General features: G+C 43.0%; 1 protein-coding gene across 5 annotated transcripts in view; it reads left to right on the forward strand.

The window, feature by feature from the left end:
• LDB2 (LIM domain binding 2) overlaps positions 1-26,057 on the forward strand; it is a 578,973-nt gene that overhangs the window by 406,346 nt on the left and 146,570 nt on the right. For all 5 annotated transcript variants that reach the window (XM_073609637.1, XM_073609663.1, XM_073609656.1 and 2 more), the window contains exon 3: positions 417-589. In XM_073609637.1, coding sequence (XP_073465738.1) covers positions 417-589 — 173 coding nt within the window. The remainder of the gene's footprint in view (positions 1-416; positions 590-26,057) is intronic.

Consider the following 26,057-nt stretch of genomic DNA (forward strand, 5'->3'; position numbering starts at 1 on the left):
TTTTATACCTAATCAGGTAAACCTTCACATTAAATGGTAAGTAAATCTATAAGAGATAATAGAATCCAATTGTAAGCTGTGTGGCTGTTGTTGTGAAAGATAAAACAGGTTTGACCATATTTCTACCTTGAGTTAGTTGTATAAACATATATATATCCGTTCTAGCTTAGTAAATTCTCTTTAGCTGTATTTTCCTTCTATAACAAATGACTGAACCTACATAGAACACTTAAGGGCCAGTAAATGGCATTCATATTTTGTACCATGCATGCTGTCAACATCCTGCATTATCTAATGTGATTTTATCCTGAAGATAAAATATTCTCCAAAACGACAAATACTGAGGCCATAGCCAGCAGCCTGGATCTTGGTTTTGAAATCTAATTATTATTTTTTTCTGTCTTTTCCCTCCCCAGCAATTGGAAGGACTCTCATTCCTCGATACTTTAGCACAGTGTTTGAAGGGGGTGTCACTGATCTCTATTACATTCTCAAGCACTCCAAAGAATCCTACCACAACTCATCCATCACCGTGGACTGTGATCAATGTACCATGGTCACTCAGCATGGGAAACCCATGTTCACCAAGGTAATAACAAAGCTGATGTTTTTTTCCCCGTGTTTAAGAGTGATTGATTTTTCTCCTTTCTGCACTAATATAATACTGCTGCTCTTATCCAGTGCACAGGTTTCATTTTTTGACTGAGTGGCAAGCATGTTATTTACAGTATAAATATTATTTTGTTTTTCTATACAGTCAAGCATATGGATATTATTTACTATGTGTGCAAGCAATAGTATGTAGTTATAGTGACCATATAGCATCGTGAGTAAGCATCATGGGTGGAAAGACTACAACCACACAGCCTATACAGCAGCCATGGAGCCTGGGATTGGGAAGGGCTTTGTGGCTTCCCATAAACTCTCACTCAAGATACCTCCTGGCGGGTTTGTTGAATCCTTTTCAGTATTGCATGTACTAGTGGCACTGTCTTCTGTGGATCCACTGATAAGGTTTAACATTAAAAAATGTAAAGTATTGCACTTGGGAGCTAAAAATATGAATGCAAGTCACACACTAGGAGGAGAACCTCTGGGGGAATCCAGGATGCAAAAGGATCTGGGGGTCCTAGTAGCTTACAGACTCAGCAACAGCATACAATGCCAAGTTGTAACAAGCAAGGCTGCAGACTATTAGTATGCATTAAAAGGGGTATTTACACAAGAGGTACTAATAACTTGAATGCTACCACTTTACAAAACTTTGGTTAAATAACATTTTGAGTATGCTGTACAGTTGTAGTCACAAATCCTCAAGAAGGATGTGCTGAAACTGGAGAGAGTCCAGAGAAGGGTAATGGAGCTAACAGGGGGGGCTGGAGAACCTCAGTTTTGAGGAATGACTACAAACATTAAACATATTCACCCTGGAGAATAGGCACTTATGAGGGGGTATGATCACAATATACAGATCTTTAAATGAGGATTGTGTGACTGAGAGAAAATTATTTAACCTAAGGTCTCTAAAGACAATCACACAATGAAGTTGGACGAGTGGGGGGTTCAATTGTAACTGCATAAGGGGTTCTTTACTGTAAGAACGGTAATGATGTGAAACTCCCTTACACAGTTGGTGGTGTCAGTTGGGAGTTTGGATAAATTCCAAAAACTTTTAGATGTGTTTCTTAGTGAATAGAATGTACAGGGATATTGAACATCGTAGTGACACAAACACACACACATGAATGAACCAGTGTCTTTATTTAACCTTATGAGCTATGTAACTGAAACATTCATAAATTTTTTTTTCTTTTTCAAGATGGTCTTGTCACATTCATATGTGTAAAAGACTGTAGATATTTATTTTGCTGTTTTAGATACTGGTTCTCAAATGTTAACATTTAAATATGGACATGGCACAGTAGTATGGAGTTGAAATGGCAAAAAAGCAAATAGCTTGTTAACTTTGCAAGGGATCATCCAATCATGCTCAAAAAAAAATGCTTTTTTTTTCATTTTTATTTTCCATGAAAGTGATTTGGTACTCTTTGTAAAGTCAAACTTCACCACATTCACCAAGTTCTGGGGCATATTTCCTTGCAAAACATAACTTTCTTTGCAAAGCGAACTTCCTATTTACTGTACCTATAGCAACTTAACCCCACTGTCTTTTGTTGTACACACTGTATAATTCTCTTTTTTTTTCTTCTTTGTATGTAAATGTGACAAAGTACTGCTTTACACCTCTTACACAATTTGGCTACACCAAGTTTTTCTTGTGTGCGATTTTCACATCACCCTATATACTGTCCCCCAACAATATCACTGTTATCAGTCTTAATTTACTGATAGCCTGGGGTCTAACAGAAACATCAAAACCTACAATACTGCAGGTGGTGTCCGTCTTTGTAATAAACAGCATTCCTCTTTGTGTGCAACACACGGCAACTTTTTTTAACCTTACATGGTCTTGTCCAGTAGTTCAGACATTTTGGACTCAGGTGGTCTGGTTTCTTGATGACCATATGGGCTCTCCTGTGTGCTTGGTCTTTTTCTGGACAACAATATGGACACATTTTTCAACATATTTTTGCATGAAACACTCTTCACTGCTCGAAAAGTGATTGCATGTAACTGGATGCAGACAACCCCACCAAAGTTTGAGACCTGGGTAAAGGAGGTGAACTCTATCCTTCTTTATAAAAAAAATTGATCTATATACATAGAGGTTTCCCTACCAAATACAATCAAGTATGGGGCGTGGCCAGCACCTGGGATGTGAGGACGTGCTCAGCCTGAGCTCCGTCCACACCGCACAGATCCTGCCAAAATCCTGCGATTCAGGCCGACATCCGAGGGTCCCACATACCCCCACAGTACCCGGAAAGCACTGAGACCATCCGGGGATGGTCAAATACGGCCCACCGATGGAGGAGGCCCCGGGAATCGGGCCGTCGGTACCGCCATGCAGGCCGCACCAAAATGGCGCCGATCAACATGAGGGAGACACACAGCGGCAGGCAGCCTCCAAATCCACACCCTGGAAGCAGCTCAAGGGGAAGGGTGAGTCACAAAGATCCCCCCCTACCTTAAGCCCAGAAGACCCTCTCTTATTCTCCCCTGCGGAGGGACATGATCTTCAATCCCCCAGAGCAGACAGGGATGATGCAGGCCCTGCAGAGCCATCACTAGCCCAGATTATGGCAGCCATCCAGCACAGCCATGCATCTCTCACTACACAAATGGACACCATCAAAACAGAATTATCCTTTTTGAAACAGGATGTCCACAATATTCGCCATAGAGTGATTAATGCTGAACAACGTATTAGTGATATGGAGGATGAGACACGTCCCTTACAGGGCTCTGTAAGGGAACTGCGGCAGGCCCATGAATATACTGCAGATAAGCTCACGGATATGGAAGACCGCCTAAGAAGGAACAATTTACGTTTTTTGGGGTTCCCTGAGGGTGCTGAGGGCAAAACACCAGAAACATTCATGGAAAGATGGCTACTGAATGAGTTCGGGGCAAACACCTTTTCACCAATGTTCGCCATAGAAAGGGCACACAGAATCCCCATGCGCCCTTTACCGCCTGGGTCCCCACCACGTGCCATGATTATAAAGCTGCTACACTTCCGTGACAGAGAGGCTATTCTCAGAGTGGCTAGAGAGAGGGGCAAAGTTTCCTTTAATGGCAACAACATCACCATTTTCCCAGATTTTTCCGTAGCTACGCAGAAGCAGAGAGCCACTTTTCTGGCAATTAAACGCAGGTTACGTGAACTTCACCTTCCATATGGTATGTTATATCCTGCACGTTTGCGCATCATCTACCAGGGCAAGGCCTATTTCTTTACGGATCCCAGAGAGGCATCACAATGGGTGGACACCTTAGCACATCCGAATCGCAGGAACCAGGATAGGAGATCTCCTCCCCGATAGAGCCGCATTCTACATGAAGCCCATCGGGCGGCCTTTGCTACACCCCATTGCAACTGTTAGGGGACTTTCTTTACTGCATCTCCAGTAGCAGAAAATATATCTCCAACTACACACAGTCAAGACGGGACTATAAATCCTACACTTCTCTGAAGAAGAAGACATATCCCACGTCACCCTCGGATGCCACTCAGCAACCTATCATCCTTCCTGACTTTTATTTTTCCTTTTTCTATTATTCTTATTATTATTTTTATCACCGTGATTCTACAGGCCAAGAGACACCACACATTCTTTATTTTGTGCGGACAAACGCGGATGGAGGCCCAGAGCTGTGGACCTTTCCACGTCTCCTGAAATTAGTTGGCTAGGGGTCTGAGCCATGCCCCTATTGCCAAATTGGTTTGGTTATGGGAACAAAGCTCTCATATGTTGGGGGATGAGAGCCGGGAGGGTTAGGGAGGGGGGAAAATTTGTTGGGGTATACTTTGAGGGGTTTTGTTACAACGTCAAGGTTTTCTATAAAAGACGCTGGTATTCAATGGTATATGCATACTTTAAAAATGTTTCTTTGGTTCTACAATTTTTGCAATCTTGGAGTGAGACTCATGGATTGATGAGTAACATATTAGAGATACTTATGTTTGGGTCCATTTCTCAGGGCTCGCTGGACCTTGTCCGGGGCTGGGCTCTGGCGGGCAATGGGAAGTGGACACGAATAGTTATAAATTGTTTATGCGCATGTCTAAGCTCCGTATAGTTTCATGGAATGTTAGGGGGCTTAATTCCAAGGTCAAAAGGTCACTGATGTTTGATTATTTGGCAAGACACAGCCCACACGTGATCCTCCTCCAGGAAACCCACCTACAGGGATCAAGAGTAATGGCCTTAAAGAGAGCTAAAATCGCCTATGCAATACATTCTACTTACTCCACATATGCAAGAGGCACGTCTATTCTTATAGCAAAATCGGCCCCTATCACCATAAAACATATCAAAACTGACCCTAATGGATGTTTTGTTATTGTGGTACTTGAATTATGGGGTAAGTCTTATACGGTCACAAGCCTCTATGTCCCACCACCTTTCACTAAATTGTTCTTTGAACGGGTAATGAGCTCCATCCTGGCAATAGCAGAAGGACCTCTGTTGATAGCAGGGGACTTCAACACAGTACTTGACAATTCCATAGACAGGTTCAAGTGTTCTACATTACCCCCCACACCCCTGTGCTCTTTTCTGGCCCAATTTGATCTGGTGGAGACCTGGAGGTGGAAGCACGCAGATGGGAGTACTCATGTCAATCTGAAACGCATGGTACTCTGTCCCGAATAGACATGTGTTTGGTTTCATCCGAGCTATTGAATAGGGTGACTGAGGCCAGATATCTCCCAAGGGCGGTGTCTGATCATTCCCCCTTGATGGTGGGTCTTGCCCTGGGCCCCCCCACCTCATACCGCATGTGGCGACTAAGCCCACTGTGGTTAGCAGATCAGATGGTGGTGGATCAGGGCACAGTAGAAATGAAAGCATATTGGTTACGTAACCGTCAGAGTGTCTCTGTCCCATTGACCTGGGACGCCTTTAAGGCCACCACGCGTGGCATTTTTGCTGCGGCGATTGGGCAGGCTCGTAAGGCATCCCAGTCCAAATTAAAGGACGCGGAGAAGGAACTTAGGGCAGCCGAGGCTGCTTACTCAGCCACCCCTTCCCCAGTAACACACAATACCTGGAAACATAGATCCAGAGACCTGGATCTAGTCCTTTTAGAGCGCACTCAGAAGAAATTGCTGTATCAAAACCAGCGAATCTTTGAGTTTGGAGACAAAAATAGCCGATTATTAGCGTATTTATCTAGGCCTGATTATCAACCGTGCAGTATTCCAAGAATTAAGAATACAATAGGTACAGTGGTGGAACAGAGTGGGGAAATAGTTGATGCTTTTGTGAAATTTTACTCCTCATTATATGCTACCAAAGCTCACTATACTATTGTAGAATTAGACGACTACTTGGCCGGCATCACGCTACCAAGGCTCCAGGAAGAACAGGCCTCATTTCTTAATGACCCTTTGACGGAGGAAGAGATTGGAGAAGCCATGCAGTCCTTTGCCAGAAACAAAACACCGGGACTGGATGGCTTCCCCATAGAATGGTATATACAGTTTAAGGAACTTTTGATACCCCATTTACTGAGAGTTTATAATTTTGCTATAAAAACGGGACAGTTACCACCCTCTATGTCAGAAGCATTGATTGTCCTCATTCCCAAACCTCATAAAGATCACCTATTATGTGAGTCATATAGACCAATATCACTAATTAACTCAGATGTCAAGATTCTAGCCAAAGTGCTCGCCCGGAGATTAAACTTAGTTATCACCATTATTATTGGGGCGGATCAGACTGGATTCATTCCAGGACGATCAACATCCATAAATTTACGGAGACTGTTCACAAACTTGCAGGCCACCCATGATGTCGTGGGGAATAGAGCGGTGCTGGCCTTAGATGCGCACAAGGCATTTGACTCGGTCGAATGGCCTTATCTGCTGGAGGTCCTGGCGAAATTTGGGTTTGGAAATACCTTTATCAAGTGGGTTCAACTTTTATACTCACAGCCTACTGCTAGGCTGCGGATAAATACATCAGTAACCGATCCATTCCTGATTAAAAGGGGTACTAGGCAGGGCTGCCCCCTGTCGCCGTTGCTATTTGCAATTGCGATAGAACCTCTGGCGGCACTGATAAGATCCAGTGGGGAAATAAAGGGACTGATGATTGGGGGCCTAGAAGAGAAAGTATCTCTATACGCTGACGACATGTTAATATATTTGGCGGACCCCCAATCGTCTCTCCCAACCCTGCTGGAAATTATTCGACAGTTCGGCCTCTTCTCAGGGTTTCAAGTCAACTGGGACAAATCCCTAATGTTTAAAATAGATCAGGAAACGGTGTTTACGCCCCCTTCCTCTTGCCCGTTACAAATAGTTGACTCTTTCAGATACCTGGGGGTCATAATCCAACATCCTCTGTCCTGCTATAGCAAATATAATCTAGACCCACTTATTAACAGAATGAAGACCACACTGAAGACATGGACCAATCTTCCCTTAACGATATTAGGTAGGATAAATATCTTTAAAATGATATTCCTCCCACGTTTCCTATATATCCTATGCAATTCACCAGTATATATCACCAAAACTAAGTTTCAGGAGATTGACTCTATTCTTATTGCCTTCATTTGGAAGGGGGGAGCAGTGAGAATTGCAAAAAATACTCTTCAACTGCCGGTGTTGGAGGGAGGATTGGCGCTACCATGTCTTCAGACATACTACATAGCCACACAACTGGTTCATGCCCATTGGTGGTTCTTCCCTGAAGCCAACAATGCGGCTACGTCACTAGAAGCAGCCATACTCACTTCGTACGAATCCCTGCAATATCTGGTACACCGTCTATCTCTTAGAGGGAGGGAAAGCACTAAAATCCTCGAAATGACTCTACGGATTCTCAAACTAACTAGAATGCTGCCGGATACTGAACGCCGTACCTATTCTCCAAATACTCCCTTATGGGGGAACCCAAATTTACAGGAATTCGCCCGTAGGACAGATGGGGAATATTGGTCAAAAAAAGGGGTAAAAACCATAACGCATTTATTCTCAAATAATACGTTTAAGTCATTTGAGGAATTTCGCCAGGACCACCAGCTGCCACGCACAGCCTATTTTCATTACTTACAAATACGCCACACAGCAACCACCCAGTTTGGGTTGCACAATATAACTGTCCGATTATCTCCGCTAGAGCAATTACTAATAGATCCTTCCCATGACAAACTGATCTCCACATACTATAAGACTCTATTGCACACCACAACGCACAGACTCAGCAACACGCTCACCAAGTGGAAAGCTGATATCCCTGAGCTGACGGAGGATATCTGGCAGGACATACTTCCCCTCCAGGTCCCCTCTGTCATCTCCTCCAGGGACAGGGTCATACAAACCAAACTATTATACAGAGCATACTTTACGCCATCCTTATTATTTAAACTCAGAAAACTACCATCGGCAATGTGCTCCAGATGCAGCATTGTAGAGGCCACCTTCTTCCACTTGATGTGGGAGTGCACCGAGATCAGGCAGTTCTGGTCAGGGGTTACTGCTTTTATCAGTTCCCTGACCCAGCTGCCTAATATCTGCAATCCCCTGAGATGCCTACTAGGATATGTGGACGATGAGAGTATACCTAAAAACAAGCAAACTTTCCTGAGAATTGTATTATTTTATGCCAAAAAATCTATTACTATTCATTGGAAATCACAATCTCCACCTACAATAGCATTCTGGCTGAACATGGTTAATCAGGCTATACCATTATACAAATTAACATACGAAGCCAGAGGATGCCCAAAAAAATTTCACAAAATATGGGGTCTGTGGACTAGCTCCGAAAACACTATTACACCTACCATACAAAGCTAATAAAAAAGCTCCAGTCAATGATACCAAGTTTGATGAACACTGAATAGCCATATGCAAATGTACAAAATGAAAACATGTATGCCAAATATATACCATTGTCTTATACTCTGTATTACAATGAGCAATGTTTGCTCGAAATGTGTGGGGTTTTTTTTTTTTTTTTTTTTTGTGTGTTTGTATGTCTGTTCTGTACCACAAAACCAAATAAAAATTTACCTTTAAAAAAAAAAAATACAATCAAGTATGGGATAGATGGCTGACGCAACCCGATACATGTTTGTGATGACTCTTGAATTCCATGTTACATTCTATTGACTGCAATCTTAGTTTTTTCTTCATTTGTTATTTACAAGCAATGTCTTACTTGCATACAAATGTACTGGTATATGATTGGTGTATTGGTATAGAGCCATTTAATACCAGTGAATGGTCTACTGGCTAAGTGATTGCCATACTTGAGTTTTGTTTTATTTCTTGTAATGCTGACTTTCTTATCTTCCTTTTTATTCTCAATAAAGTTGTTTTTTGAATGTGAAAAGATATATGCAGAGATACCAACCTATGACACGATTTAGGATGATAAGAAAGTGGCGCTGTTTTGCAGTGCAAAAGTAGGGGTGACTAAATAATTTAAAGCCCAACTCTTGTCAAAACAGGAACCCCATGGACAATCGAAGAAGGACCCTGCTGGATGTAAACAGAAGATGAGAGAAGACTTGGACCCTCCCTCCCACTACCCTCTAACTGATTTCTGGAATGAAAAGAAACCAATCTAAATCCCCATTTTTCTTACTTAAAGCTACAGTTATGTGACTCTTCGGGCCCAAATCTTCTCTCCTCTTCTGTTTACATCTGGCAGAGTCCTTTTTCAAATGTCCATGTCACTGCCAATGTGACACGGATGCATCCAATGACTGTTCGGTGGTGGCATTCTAATAGAATCCAGATGTCATCACAAAGGAGCTTAGACGACCAAAAGATGTGGGCACATCTGGAGCCTTGCATTAGCGGTCCCTGCCCCTGGAGACCAGTGATGAGCTAAGTCAGATTCAGACAGAAGTCCGAACCCAGTTCAACTATTCCGCTAGGGGGGCTGTCAAATCCAATGGTCAATTATAGGCATATAATTCCTGTGCTGCAGCTGCACACCCCTTGAATACATACAACTGCGGTGGGGCGGGGATTGCCTTTGCCTCTAATGATTGGCTGTCAGCTTTCTCTGCTTTGACAGCTTCCTGGCAGCATAGCTCAGGCAAATTCGGACATGTTTGAGAAATTTGGATGACCAGCTTAGGTGAATATAATTTGCTTCACAGGGTAAGGAAAAAAACAGATGCAAAATGGATTAGGGAGGGTGAGAGATGGTGAGAAGGGACTCATATTTTGACCAGAGTTGGGCTTTAAGGGGATGTCTTATGGACGCTGCTATAAGAACATATCCTGAGAATTATACCCATCAAACAAAGCAACAGAAGTAGTACTGAGTAGTGATAAACATTACATATATACAGTGTCTCACAAAAGTGAGTACACCACTCACATTTTTGTAAATATTTTATTATATCTTTTCATGTGACAACACTGAAGAAATTACACTTTGCTACAATGTAAAGTAGTGAGTGTACAGCTTGTATAACAGTGTCAATTTGCTGTCCTCTCAAAATAACTCAACACACAGCCATTAATGTCTAAACCGCTGGCAACAAAAGTGAGTACACCCCTAAGTGAAAATGTCCAAATTGGGCACAATTTGCAATTTTTCCTCCCCGGTATCATGTGACTCTTAGTGTTACAAGGTCTCAGGTGTGAATGGGGAACAGGTTCCACTCAGAACAGGCCTCGCCATGGTCGACCAAAGAAGTTGAGTGAACATGCTCAGCGTCAATTTCAGAGGTTGTCTTTGGGAAATAGACATATGATTGCTGCCAGCATTGCTGCAGAGGTTGAAGGGGTGGGGGGTCAGCCTGTCAGTGCTCAGACCATACACCGCACACTGCATCAAATTGGTCTGCGTGGCTGTCGTCCCAGAAGGAAGCCTCTTCTAAAGATGATGCACAAGAAAGCCCACAGTTTGCTGAAGACAAGCAGACTAAGGACATGGACTGCGGGAACCATGTCCTGTGATCTGATGAAACCAAGATAAACTTATTTGGTTCAGATGGTGTCAAGCATGTGTGGCGGAAACCAGTTGAGGAGTACAAAGACAAATGTGTCTTGCCTACAGTCATGCATGGTGGTGGGAGTGTCATGGTCTGGGGCTGCATGAGTGCTGCCAGCACTGGGGAGCTACAGTTCATTGAGGGAACCATGAATACCAACATTTACTGTGACATACTGAAGCAGAGCATGATCCCCTCCCTTCAGAGACTTGGCCGCAGGGCAGTATTCTAACATAACGACCCCAAAAACATCTCCAAGACAACCACTGCCTTGCTAAAAAAGCTGAGAGTAAAGGTGATGGACTGGCCAAGCATGTCTCCAGACCTAAACCCTAGTAAGCATGTTTGGGGCATCCTCGACCGGAAGGTGGAGGAGCGCAAGGTCTCTAACATCCACTAGCTCCGTGATGTCATCATGGAGGAGTGGAAGAGGACTCCAGTGGCAACCTGTGAAGCTCTGGTGAACTCCATGCCCAAGAATGTTAAGGCAGTGCTGAAAAATAACGGTGGCCACACACTCAATATTGACACTTTGGGCCCAATTTAGACATTTTCACCTAGGGGTGTACTCACTTTTGTTGCCAGCGGTTTAGACATTAATGGCTGTGTGATGAGTTATTTTGAGGGGACAGCAAATTTATACTGTTATACAAGCTGTACACTCACTACTTTACATTATAGCAAAGTGTCATTTCTTCAGTGTTGTTACATTAAAAGATAAAAAAAATGTACAAAAATGTGAGGGGTGTACTTACTTTTGTGAGATAATATATATATATATATATATATATATATATATATATAGTGATTGAATTTGTATTATTGCACTAACAATAAACAAAAAACTAACAAAACAAACTAACATAAAACAACAATAAGAACAGTTAAGTGCTGTACATGACACTTTATTTGTTTGCACTATAAGTTCATTTTCAGAACAAGCTTTTAAGTGATATACTCTCTTCATCAGGTCAGAATTGTACTCTAATTTAACAAAGAGAGTGGATCTCTCAAAAGCTGGTCCTGAAAAATAGAACTGTTAGTTCAAACAAGTCACTTATATAATTGAATAGCTTCTTTGTTACAAAATTGTACTAATACAATAGTAACACAGACAAGAGGCAATATATTGTATGCATGTGTGGGTTTGAATGTCATTTTAGTTTTGGAAAATAAACACAAAGACTCTTTTTTCAGGCCTTTTATTTATTTCATGATATATATATTTTATATCTCTCTAAGATAAACACAAAAGCTATAATATGTATAACTTTCAAAAGTAGATCTTGCTTGATTTTAAAAGTAACAAAATAAAATAGTCAACTGGCAGAGCATGTTTTACGATTTTAGTACAGGAGGAGCTATGGTCAATTACTGCTTCGTGATTGACCTGTACAGAACAAAATCTGACCACATCCCTAAACCCATCTTGATCTTCCCTCTGTCACATGGTGGGAGGACAGGAGTATGAACTGATAGCATGTACAGCTGTAAATGGTGGCTGTTATATTTTTGATAAAAAGTGTTTTTTTTATATATATATAAAAACAGTGACAAAAGAATAAAAAAAACATATCAAAAATCACTGAATTAATATTTGTCTTAGAATGCCTAATCCTCCTTCTTTTGCTGCCAGGGAGGTTATTACGTATCAGAGGAGTGCCTACATAGGTGACAATCTTATTCTGTTTGGCACAAGCTAGGATGTATATTAAAGGGAAACTGTAATTGAGTGAAGTGAATTTTATTGTTTAAAGTTCATCAAAACCTCTGACAAAATGCTGCAGTGATTTCACTGTAGAAAGAAGAGCGTTATTGTTATAAGGGAGGTGCCTATCTAATTGTTGTACTGAAAGAATTAAAAAGTAAAAATTAGAAACCTACATCACACATAGGATTTTATAGTTTGAATGTTTATAAACAGTTATAAATAATAATAAGTAAATCTGTGTTCACTTTTAATACCCAGTCATATGGTACCAAAAATCTTGTTTTTTATATTTCCCTTGCACATGGTTTTTATTTACCAACTTCCATTTTTCAAAATAAAAATTCACTATGAACAACCTTTAATCTTTTAATAATCAAACGCATTCAGTAGCAGCAGTTTTGCAAGTAAGAACTGATATTTTGTGACTCATCACAAGGACCATTTCTCTTCAGGTGATGTGTAGTTAGACCCAAACAGTATATATACTGTGTGTATATATACAGTATCTCACAAAAGTGAGTACACCCCTCACATTTTTGTAAATACCATATTTTATTATATCTTTTCATGTGACAACACTGAAGAAATGACACTTTGCTACAATGTAAAGTAGTGAGTGTACAGCTTGTATAACAGTGTAAATTTGCTGTCCCCTCAAAATAACTCAACACACAGCCATTAAAGTCTAAACCGCTGGCAGCAAAAGTGAGTACACCCCTAAGTGAATATGTCCAAATTGGGCCCAAAGTGTCAATATTTTGTGTGGCCACCATAATTTTCCAGCACTGCCTCAACCCTCTTGGGCATGAAGTTCACCAGAGCTTCACAGGTTGCCACTGGAGTCCTCTTCCACTCCTCCATGACGACATCACGGAGCTGGTGGATGTTAGAGACCTTGTGTTTCTCCACCTTCCATTTGAGAAAGCCCCACAGATGCGCAATAGGGTTTAGGTCTGGAGACATGCTTGGCCAGTCCATCACCTTTACCCACAGCTTCTTTAGCAAAGATATCACAAAACCTACTGTACTCTGCTTCTGTCGGTGGGAAACGCCTGGGGCAGTATCTCAAAGTATATCTCAACCTGGTTGAGAAACCCTCTGCATTGGACTGGATCACCCCCAAATCGCTGGGGAAGCAGAGAGGAACCAGACATACCTCTTATAGAGGTAATACTCGAGGTGGGTGCCTGCACAGAGACTGGAGCAGCAGCAGGGACGGCCTGCAACACAGGTTGTACCAGAGCAGCCACAGTGGGAGATTCCAGGTGAGTCGTGTGACTCAGGAGCGTTTGTAAAGCTATGGCAAAGCCCAGGAAATGCTGCAGAGGACATAAACCCATGGGTCGGGGCCACTGTAGGACTGCTGAAATTTTCTCTGGGTCCATCGAAAAACCAGCAGTGGAAATTACATAACCCAGGAATTTAACCTGTTCACGATGGAACTCGCACTTCTCCAATTTACAATAGAGATTGTTCTCTCTTAGTTTCTGAAGCACACGGCAGACATCTGTCTGGTGGCTCTCCAGGGACTTGGAAAATATGTGTTTAATACCAGAACAGGCCATTATGAGTACCTCGTAATGCCTTTTGGCCTTTGTAATGCCACGGCAGTTTTCCTGGAATTTATTAAGGAAGGCGAAGGCCATGAATTCAGAAGATACAGTCAATCCACTTGTTGGTAATATTTTTTCCAAATTGGATGAGCAAGATCACCGCATGACAGGCTGACCCCCCACCCCTTCAACCTCTGCAAAGCTGAGAGACAAACACACAGGAGGCTTTCGCAAGCGCTCCTTACAAGAGAGTCTTTCTCTGAGTCTGGAGTCAATGAGGATGGCAAATGTGATCAACTTCTCCAGCTCAGTGGGCATATCTTGTGCTGCTATCCCTTTCTTGATGGTATCCAAGAGACCATGAGAAAAAGCAGCCACGAGGGCCTCATTGTTCCCTCTCTGAAGGGAGGAGATTATGCTCTACTTCAGTATGTCACAGTACATGTAGGCATTCATGGTTCCCTCAATGAACTGTAGCTTCCCAGTGGCAGCAGCACTCATGCAGCCCCAGACCATGACACTCCCATTACCATGCTTGACTGTAGGTAAGACACACTTGTCCTTGTACTTCTCACCTGGTTTTCCTCACACAGCCTTGACACCATCTGAACCAAATAAGTTTATCTTGGTCTCATCATACCACAGGTCATAGTTCCAGTAATCCATGTCCTTAGTCTGCTTGTCTTCAGCAAACTGTTTGTGGGCTTTCTTGTGCATCATCTTTAGAAGAGGCTTCCTTCTGGGATGACAGCCATGCAAACCAATTTGATGCAGTGTGCAGCCTATGGTCTGAGCACTGACAGGCTGACCCCCCAACCCCTTCAACCTCTGCAGCAATGCTGGCAGCACTCGTATGTCTATTTCCCAAAGCAAACCTCTGGATATGATGCTGAGCACGTGCACTCAACTTCTTTGGTCGACCATGGCGAGGCCTGTTCTGAGTGGATTCTGTCCTGTTAAACCACTGTATGGTCTTGGCCACCATGCTGCAGCTCAATTTCAGGGTCTTGGCAATCTTCTTATAGACTAGGCCATCTTTTTGTAGAGCAGAACAATTCTTTTTTCAGGTCCTCAGAAAGTTTTTTGCCATGAGGTGCCATGTTGAAGTTGACATCCATGATGTCGTCATGGAGGAGTGGAAGAGGACTCCAGCGGCAACCTGTGAAGCTCTGGTGAACTCCATACCCAAGAGGGTTAAGGCAGTGCTGGAAAATAATTGTGGCCACACAAAATATTGACACTTTGGGCCCAATTTGGACATTTTCACTTAGGGGTATACTCGCTTTTGTTGCCAGCGGTTTAGACATTAATGGCTGTGTGTTGAGTTATTTTGAGGGGACAGCAACTTTACACTGTTATACAAGCTGTACACTCACTACTTTATATTGCAAAGTGTCATTTCTTCAGTGTTGTCACATGAAAAGATATAATAAAATATTTACAAAAATGTGAGGTGTGTACTCACTTTTGTGAGATACTGTATATAGTGGATATAAAAAGTCTACACACCCCTGCTAAAATGTCAGGTTTCTGTGATGTAAAAAATGAGACAAAGACAAATCATTTCAGAACATTTTCCACCTTTAATGTGACCTATAAACTGTACAACTCAATTGGAAAACAAACTGAAATCTTTTTTTTGGGGGGGGGGGGAATAAAAAAATAAAATAATGTGGTTGCATAAGTGTGCACACCCTCTTATAACTGGGGATGTTGGTGTGTTCAGAGGTTTTTCACCTTAATGCATTCTATGCAATTTTTATTTTTACGTTCCTCATTGGGACATGAGATTTTCAAAATTTTGGATAGTTTGCTACCAAATGTTATTTAACCATACCCCTTTAATAACCTTTATTTGGTTGTGTTGGTCTCAGCTTTATTTATTTACATGCATTTAACATAATCCAATAGCCAAACCTGTCTAGTTTTATAAAGGAACAAAAGTAGGAAAGGGGAAAGAGGGTAAAGCAAAAGGAAATGGAAGAGAGTAGTTGCAGTATAACACAATGGCGGTGCGTCCATAAGGGCATATGGTGCTGCCCCTTCTCTCCAGCAACCCTCTCTATCACCAATAGATAGATTCATGCATTGCATGAATCTATTCATGGCCGCCGCTGCCACCCCCTATTCAGGCGTCCGTCCCCTTTTCGGGCGCTGGGTGCTTGAATTACAGCGGTGGAGGTCGTTTTTGAATCTCCTGATTAGAGCCATAGGCTCTATAGGCGTCAAAAAAGGTAATCAGCGAGTGCCATGCTTGGCACTCGCAGTTCACCCAGTTGTGCTAGAAAAGCAAATATTCGCTTTCCTAACACTGAACCGCCTCTACGCCAATCAGATGTGGAGAAGCGGTTCAGTGTTACCCGTCACCTCATTGGCTAAAATGACAGGCACTGTAATTGGACACCTGTCAGGTGTCCAATCATAGGAGAGGAGGGGAGAAGAAGACATCCAGGACATCGCCGCTGTCACCTGCTGCCCCACTGAGACAGGGAAAGTGCCGGGCGGGGGGGGGGGCACAGTGGCAGCATTCTATGGGCACTGCGGGACCATTTGATGGCACAGTGGAAGCATTTGATGGGGCACAGTGGGAGCATTTTATGGGGCACAGTGGGAGCATTTGATGGCACAGTGGGAGCGTTTGATGGGCACAGTGGCAGCATTTGATGGGCACAGTGGCAGCGTTTGATAGGCAAGTGGCTGCATTTGATGGGCACAGTGGCAGTGTTTGTTGGTACAGTGGCTGTGTTTGATGGTACTGTGGCTCCGTTTGATGGTACAGTGGCCGCATTTGATGGGCACAGTGAGGCTGCAATTGATGGGGTTTTTTTTCAGAATTTTTCAGTTTGTTTGCACCCCCCAAAAATTTTGAGCACCAGCCGCCACTGTTATAACATTTGTATTTCAAAGATTCTATAGGCAAAATTGATATTAAGGTTTACTATCTAAATCACCCTCTCAGCTTATGGGGTAGGCTAAGGGTATCTAAAACAAGAGTAAGCTAGTTAAATCCCCTTCTAGTACCTGCAATATTTTTTCTCTCTACTACAGAATGGTATGTTGCACATACAAATGTCAAATTGGTATTCATGGTGGGAGAAGTACAGTACAGTGCCTTGCAAAAGTATTCACTCCCCTTGGCTTTTTACCTATTTTGTTACATTACAGCCTTTGTTTCAATGTTTTTTCAATCTGAATTATATGTGATGGATCAGAACACAATAGTTTAAGTTGGTAAAGTAAAATTAGAAAAATATATACATAAAACTATTTTTCAGAAATAAAAAACTGATAATTGGCACGTGCGTATGTATTCACCTTTGTATTCATCCTTTGTTATGAAGCCCATAGAAAGCTCTGGTGCAACCAATTACCTTCAGAAGTCACATAAATAGTGAAATTATGTCCACCTGTGTGCAATCTACAGTACCTGACCGCGAGATTGTGTTTCCAGCGCGATCCTATCGCGCTGGTTCTCGGCGACAGGGTACTGTGCATGTCGCACTGATTCACTCATCGGGAAAGGAAAACTTTTTTCATTTCACGATGAGCGACAGGCAGTGCTGACAGCTGTCTGGTATGAATCCTGAGGGGGAACACCGCGGCAAATTTTAAATGAAAAAACCGGCGTGGGTTCCCCCCAGGGGCATACCAGGCCCTTAGGTCTGGTATGGATTGTAAGGGGAACCCCCTACGCCAAAAAATCGGCGTGGGGGACCCCCCAAAATCCATACCAGACCCTTATCTGAGCACGCAGCCTGGCCGATCAGGAAGGGGGGCGGGGACGAGCAAGCGCCCCCCCTCCTGAGCTGTACCAGGCCGCATGCCCTCAACATGGGGGGGTGGGTGCCTTGGAGGAGGGGGCGCCCTAGGGTCACGCCCCCTTATGACGCCAGAGTCCATGCGCATGCTGGGACCGTGACGTCACAAGGGGGCGGGGTCACCGCCTATATAATTGGCTCCGCAGCTCGCACACAGCATTCCAGCCGGAGAGAGCGTCATGTCAACATTGGAAGAAGAGAAGAAAAGAAGAGAAGAGAAGAAGAAGAGAAGACAAGACGGGACAAGACGGGACAAGACAGCACAGCACACCGGGTCCACCGCTGGCAAAAGAGCTGAAAGAAGATAGTGGAGGGGCCCAGGAGAAGAGGCGGAACACCGGAAGAAGAGGCCGAACACCGGGAGAAGTCGGAAGAAGACCCTCCGAAGTCGAAAGAAGACCCCGGAGCTGCCTAATAAATTACTCTTAAAATCTGTGTACTGTGCTTTTTTTAATTGACACTTTTTTCCCTAGGTGAATGGGTAGGGGTACGATGTATGGTGGGGGGCTCCCAGATTCCGATAAGCCCTCCGCCCGCAGACCCCGATAACCAACGACCAGGGTTGTTGGGAAGAGGCCCTTGTCCTCATCAACATGGGGACAAGGTGCTTTGGGGTGGGGGGGCCCGCAGGGCGCCCCCCTCCTCCAAGGCACCCACCCCCCATGTTGAGGGCATGCGGCCTGGTATGGCTTAGGAGGGGGGCCGCTCGCTCATCCCCACCCCCTATCCTGACCGGCCGGGCTGCGTGCTCAGATAAGGGTCTGGTATGGATTTTGGGGGGACCCCATGCCGATTTTTCAGCGTAGGGAGTTCCCCTTACAATCCATACCAGACCTAAGGGCCTGGTATGCCTCTGGGGGGGGAACCCACACCGTTTTTTTTTTTTCATTTAAAATTTGGCGCGGCGTTCCCCCTTAGGATTCATACCAGACAGCTGTCAGCACTGCCTGTCGCTCATCGCGAAAGGAAAAAAACATTTTCCTTTCCCGATGAGTGAGCCATCTCGGCGCTGGCTCCCGCGACCGGGCTCGCAGGTGTCAAATCTCGCCGATAATTGACACAATATCGCGGTCACCTACTGTAAGTGTCACATGATCTGTCATTACATATACACACCTTTTTGAAAGGCCCCAGAGGCTGCAACACCTAAGCAAGAGGTACCATTAACCAAACACTGCCATGAAGACCAAGGAACTTTCCAAACAAGTAAAAGGCAATGTTGTTGAGAAGTACAAGTCTGGGTTAGGTTATAAAAAAATCTCCAAATCTTTGATGATCCCTAGGAGCACCATCAAATCTATCATAACCAAATGGAAAGAACATGGCACAACAGCAAACCTGCCAAGAGACGGTCGCACACCACAACTCACGGACCGGGCAAGGAGGGCAGCACAGAGACCTAAGGTAACCCTGGAGGAGTTGCAGAGTTCCACAGCAGAGACTGGAGTATCTGTACATAGGACGACAATAAGCCGTACGCTCAATAGAGTTGGACTTTATGGCAGAGTGGCCAGAAGAAAGACATTAATTTCAGCAAAAAACAAAATAGTATGTTTTGAGTTTGCGAAAAGGCATGTGGGAGACTCCCAAAATGTATGGAGGAAGCTGCTCTGGTCTGATGAGAATAAAATTTAACTTTTTGGCCATCAAAGAAAACGCTATGTCTGGCGCAAACCCAACACATCACATCACCCAAAGAAAACCATCCCCACAGTGAAACATGGTGGTGGCAGTATCATGCTGTGGGGATGTTTTTCAGTAGTCAGGAATGGGAAACTGGTCAGAGTTGAGGGAAAGATGGATGGTGCTAAATACAGGGATATTCTTGAGCAAAACCTGTACCACTCTGTGTGTGATTTGAGGTTGGGACTGAGGTTCACCTTCCAGCAGGACAATGATGCCAAACACACTGCTAAAGCAACACTTCAGTGGTTTAAGGGAAAACACATAAATGTGCTGGAATGGCGTAGTCAAAGCCCAGACCTCAATCCAATAGAAAATCTGTGGTCAGACTTAAAGATTGCTGTTCACAAGTGCAAACCATCCAACTTGCAGGAGCTGGAGCAGTTTTACAAGGAGGAATGGGCAAAAATTCCAGTGGTAAGATGTGGCAAGCTCATAGAGACTTATCCAAAGTGACTTGGAGCTGTGATAGCCGCAAAAGGTGGCTCTACAAAATATTGACTTTAGGGGGGTGAATAGTTATGCACATTGACTTTTTCTGTTATTTTGTCCTATTTGTTGTTTGCTTCACAATAAAAAAAAAAAAATTTCAAAGTTGTGGGCATGTTCTGTAAATTAAATGATGCAAATCCTCAAACAATCCATGTTAATTCCAGGTTGTGAGACAACAAAATACGAAAAATGCCAAGGGGGTGAATACTTTTGCAAGGCACTGTATCTAACAAAAGTGAGTACACCCCTCACATTTGTGTAAATATTTTATTCTATCTTTTCATGTGACAACACTGAAGAAATGACAGAACAGTGTATGCCCAGGGAGTTTTAAGGTGCAAGAAAATCAATCAAAAATCTAATTTACAAAAGTATAGAAATGTTATTACATAGATAGTATAAAACAATTTATAAAATTCGGTCATATCAACCCAATGGTCAAGGTACAAAAGTGTCATTGCCTCTACATGTTTCACCACAAACGTGGCTTCTTCTGGAGCTTTTGTAGGACCTTGTTATTTAATATATTACCATTAAAACAGAAAAAATAAAATGAGTTTGGAATTTTAATAATCAACAATACATCCATGTAGGGACCCGGTGAGGGTACCTATTGATTTTTATACATACATTTACATAATTAACATCACATGTAGATTACCTGATGGATACACTCTCACCCTTTCAAAGTGATCTCGGTTCCAATTGGTCCCCTAGACCCATCAAGAGGTTTAATGGGGAACGTCTGTGCCACAAAGAATGTGTATAGAAGAACGACTGCAAAATTACACACGCAAATTGATCATTATCTATATCACCTAAATCAGTTAGCGTCCTATCCAAATTAATTTGTGCCTAACCTATTGTTTTAAGAAGTTTGGCAAATTGATCGATTTTAATAATAATAATAGTCATATCCTTTTCCGAATGCACACTTCCTCTAGTGCAGGCAAATTTCAGGGTATTTGTGCCATCTAAAATGTGATTAATTATACATAAGGCTTTTACTAATTAAACAAATAAATGTCTTGCTGTGATTTTAATCGGCTATCATACAGCTCTTAACTGAGCACTTACCTCTTTCAGTTTGCCACTGTTCCTTAGCTCAGTGTCAATATGACACCTCTTTAACCAGTGAAGATAAAAAAAAAACTTTTTCAATCTATCACAAGGGATTAACCCCTGAAAAAAAGACAAAAGGATTGCAAAAATAGTTGTACACCCACAAATAGCAAAAATTTCATTGCTAGAGTGGGAAGGAAAAGCCACTTACTTTTAGACAGGTTATATAGCCTCACTGGTAACAGGGTGAATGTCCACAGCAATGAAATCTATTGAGAATGCTCTTAAACACTCTCCTGAACCCAGCAGCATCTGACGTCACCGCTGGGATGGGGCAATCTAGAGTTGATTTATGACTGGTGTGTTTGTGGTGCCCTATCGCGCATGCGCGAGGCTACCACAGCCATCTTGGAAAAACCTTTTGCCCTTACTCGACGGCTCTAGGCATTTGTAGTCCGTGCGGCCCATAATGGACACAAAAGTTTGTCCTCTCCCTCAGTGATCGCCACTAGCAGGATACCCAAAATGGGCCTACTGAGACCTGCAAGTTACAATCAACACATCGCGCCATACCGCGCCTGCGTGAACCCGCCGCGGCCATCTTAGGAAGTCCATCTGTGCATTGTGGTCCCTACTAATGGTTGGAGCCGCAAAGTAAGGGCAGATGGACTTCCTAAGATGGCCACGGTGGGTTCGTGCATGCGCAGTATGGTGGGATGTGTTGATTGTAACACAATCACTGGTCTTGGTCACCATGCTGTAGCTCAGTTTCAGGGTCTTGGCAATCTTCTTATAGCCTAGGCCATTTTTCTGTAGAGCAAAAATAATTTTTTTCAGATCCTCAGAGTTCTTTGCCATGAGGTGCCATGTTGAACTTCCAGTGACCAGTATAAGAGAGTGAGAGCGATAACACCAAATGTAATACACCTGCTTCCCATTCACACCTGAGACATTGTAACACTAATGAGTCACATGACACCGGGAAGGGAAAATGGCTAATTGGGCCCAATTTGGACATTTTCACTTAGGGGTGTACTCACTTTTGTTGCCAGCGGTTTAGACATTAATGGATGTGTGTTGAGTTATTTTGAGGGGACAGCAAATTTACACTATTATACAAGCTGTACACTCACTACTTTACATTGTAGCAAAGTGTCATTTCTTCAGTGTTGTCACATAAAAAGATATAATAAAATATTTACAAAAATGTGAGGGGTGTACTCACTTTTGTGAGATACTGTATATTCAGGGGGTTTTTTTCAGCAGGAACTTGGGGGAACGTGGAAATTCAGTTCCAGCTCCTCCAGCACTGGGTGTACACTATATAATGGCAAGGGGTGCTGGGGGTCGTGTATGGGCTATTAATGCTGGCTGCCGGGGGATCTACTGGTGCGGGGGGTCTAACTGCTGGAGGGTCTACTGATCCTGGCTGTCCGGAGGTCTGTTGTTGCTTCCTGGGTTCTATTGTTGCCGGCCTGACCTATTGTTGAGGGGATATTTTGTTGTGGGAGGGCCTGTTGTTGCTGGAGGATCTATTGTGGCTGAGAGGATATAGTGTTGTTGAGGGGTCCAGTGTTGCTGGCTGCAGGGGATCTCTTTTACTGCATTTCTTGTTATCCTTAACAAATTCCATAAAAATGACTTGGCACCATAAAATTATACTTGGTTTTGTATTTTCTAAAAGGGGAGATACTGAGAGTTGGGTAGGGGTGGAACCAAGGAATGATGCTCGGAGGTGGGTAGGGGTGGAGACGAAGAGTGACTTGGAAGGGGGGAGTACCTACATTATGGTTTCCACCTCATCCCTTTAAACCTGAACACATATGAATTACACAGGTTCTGTGGCTGATTAAGGTGGTAATTAAACTCACTTGTTGCCTTATCTGCATTTAATTAGCCCCAGAACCTGTGTAATTCATATGTGTTCGGGTTTAAAGGGATGAGGTGGCAACTCTAACCTACATCTATTCTTTGAGAAGAAAAGTCCTGGGTAAATTTATGTCTACATTGTGACATAGTAGTTCAGGTATGTCAGTTACAAAACTTTCATTGGTCAGATAGTCTGCTTTCATGACTTTTTGCTCATTGTCTCTAGACATACCAAGATAACACATTATAATCCTCACGTTTTAGATGTCAAAATTTCCTGATAAAATGCCCATGTAGCTACAGGGGTTACACAAAAAATGGAAACATTACATGATTTGCAGGTGCGAAAGTGATGAAATGTTTTGTATTGAAAGCGGAAGTGATGTAACATTCTTTTGTTTCCGCTGTGTGATGAGACACCTAACAGGTGGGAAGCCTCACTTATGTCATTTACTGTGTGTGCTGCTAGTAATACGGAGTCATGTCCGAGCTTACTGAATGTCAGTGTTGGTGCCCGCTTAGCTGGTGCCTCTGTGACTGAAGTTGGCAATTTATTTGTGACATTGCGAGATACGGTATAAAAGGTTACGACGGCATATACAGTTTCCGGTAAAATGTCATCTGATGACAATAAGCATGATCGACATGGTCAACCTTACATTGCGCAGAATTGCGACCCAGATTTTAGCATGAAGAGTGATATCAGATTCCATTATCCACAATCCAAGACTTATATATGTCAATTCCCCGAAGAATTCAGTTCGTTTTGGATGCAAAAGGTGGTCCAACACCATGTTAGGTAACAATTTTGTTCTTTTACCGTTCTTGTTTCCATAATTTTGTCCAACCCCTGCACTTTAGCACTTATGATCAGTAGGTTATTGCCAGCTGGGACAAGGTAAGTTTTTTGAGTCAAATGCCTTTCTCTCCTTTTTTAATGTTTTTTCCTACTCAAGGCATATTATTTATATAGGTTATACAGTGTAAACACATTTCCAATGAAAAATATGCTAGGTCAGTATTCAGTAATGCCCTGTACACACGATCGGACTTTCCGACGGAAAATGTGCGATCAGAGCTAGTTGTCGGAAATTTCGACCGTGTGTAGGTTCCATCGGACTTTTTCCATCGGAATTTCCGACACACAAAGTTTGAGAGCTGGAACTAAAATTTTCCAAAAACAAAATCCGTTTGCTTAAATTCCGATCGTGTGTAGACAATTCTGACGCACAAAGTGCCAGGCATGCTCAGAATCAAGCAGAAGAGCCGCACTGGCTATCGAACTTAATTTTTCTCGACTCATCATACATGTTGTACGTCACCGCGTTCTTGATGTTCGGAATTTCCGACCAACTTTGTGTGACCATGTGTATGCAAGACAAGTTTGAGCCAACATCCGTCGGAAAAAATCCATGGATTTGTTGTCGGAATGTCCGATCGTGTGTACAGGGCATAAGTCTTGACAGAATTGCTTATGTTAAAATGGCACTTTTCAATTGCCCCCCAGATGTACTAGTAGAATTCCTCAGTTACAGACAAAGTTTCTAGCAGTTCTTTTGTAATCTTTGCATGTGTTTGTGTGTATGTGTGTGTCTGTTATTATGATGTGTACCATTTAGTAAGTATTTCTTCTTTCACCCGGTACTTGATTTTATCCTTGCAGTTTTTTTTTAGCTTTCTTATAACTTTGCCCACAATAATCTGATCATGTTAAGTGGAGGCAGCTATTATCATATCCTTTGATATATGGATGCCTCCAGTGCCTGTGAATGTTTCTGCTGAAACACTTAATTGGCTTGGTTGATGTCAAATCGCAGCCAATTGCACTTCTGTGTAAGTAAAGGAATAGACAAAATGCTGTTTTTTTTTTTTTTTATATATATTTTTGGGATTCAAGCGAAACTTGTCCTTGATTAACAGATTGTTTCCCCATATTCTGGGTAAAGTAATAGACTTAAAGTGGTAGTAAAGGCTGAAGGTTTTTTACCTTCATGCATTCTATTCATGAAGGTAAAAAAACCTTCCATATGCTGCTCCCCCACAGACCCCCTAATACTCATTTTATCCCCCTCTCGATCTAATGATGTGCATGGGAGCCTCGGCTGTCCTGGGTTTCTCTCTTCTCACAGCCAGTGAGCCAATGAGGAGAGAGTGGGGTGGGGCTGAGTCACAGCTCTATGTGTCTTATGGACGCATAGAGCGGGGCTAGGGAGTGAGCATGAACTAGCGGCTTGCTATTGGGGGCACTGGTCAAGGGGGAGGATACAAGAGTGTTGGAGGGGGACCCGAGAAGAAGGGGATTGGGCCTACTCTGTGCATAATCCTCAGCTTGGGCAAACCTATAAAAGGGAGGGATCACCTCTTGGGGGCATCACAGTATGTAAGATGGCCAGAGGAATGGTTCCAGGTTTCCCCACTTAAGAAACAGAATTCTGCTAAGGATATGAACTATGTCTTGCACTTAACCACCCCCTGTGGGAGCCCAGTCAGGGTTCCAGGGATATAGACTTATGCATCTGCCAAATGGACTTAAGGACTTTCTCACCTTTATATAGTATGGCTATGTAATTGGCAACTAGGGGCACTAAGAATATCATGCACAGGAATGTGTATTGAAGATACCATGGAAACTGACATTTGTTATTTTTCAACAAGTTGAAGTTGCTTGGGGACAATCTTAAGGGGTGCGATGCATGCATATATCAAAAGAACAGGGCTTAATAAGGGGACAAAATGAGTTAGAGAAGATTCGGTACCAATTTCTGATGTGCAGGGAAGCTTTTTGGAGGAGGCTATATTGCTGTTTCTAATGACAACAGTACTAGTGTCAAGTACATAAGCAGCCAGATGGTTGGGAACGGGTGACTTGACAAAGGTTATAGAGGCCCTGATAGTGAAAGAGATTTTGTGCTTAGGCTCCTTCCATAGTGATCAGAACCCCAATACTGGTTCCATTATCATGGCACAGGGTCCCAGTCCTAGGACCCAGTCTGGGAGTCACATGATATGAAGTCAGGCTTCAGGAGAAGAGGAAGCACGGGTTATGTGCTTCCAGAGCTGATACTGCAAAAGCATGGCTTCTCTGCCAAAGCATGCTCAATGAGAGTGCCAACTGTAGATACCCACAATCGCCTGCTATTCCATTGCCACTCTGAATAGAGAAGTTTAATAAAGTGGCAAGATCAACCAGGTATTTGCCAAAAATCACTGTATGAATAATGGATAGGATATACAGTACACATAGGTAGACACCATACTTTACATAAAGTATAA

The sequence above is a fragment of the Aquarana catesbeiana genome, linkage group LG01 (assembly GCF_042186555.1).
Source record: "Aquarana catesbeiana isolate 2022-GZ linkage group LG01, ASM4218655v1, whole genome shotgun sequence".
Taxonomy (NCBI): Eukaryota; Metazoa; Chordata; class Amphibia; order Anura; family Ranidae; genus Aquarana; species Aquarana catesbeiana.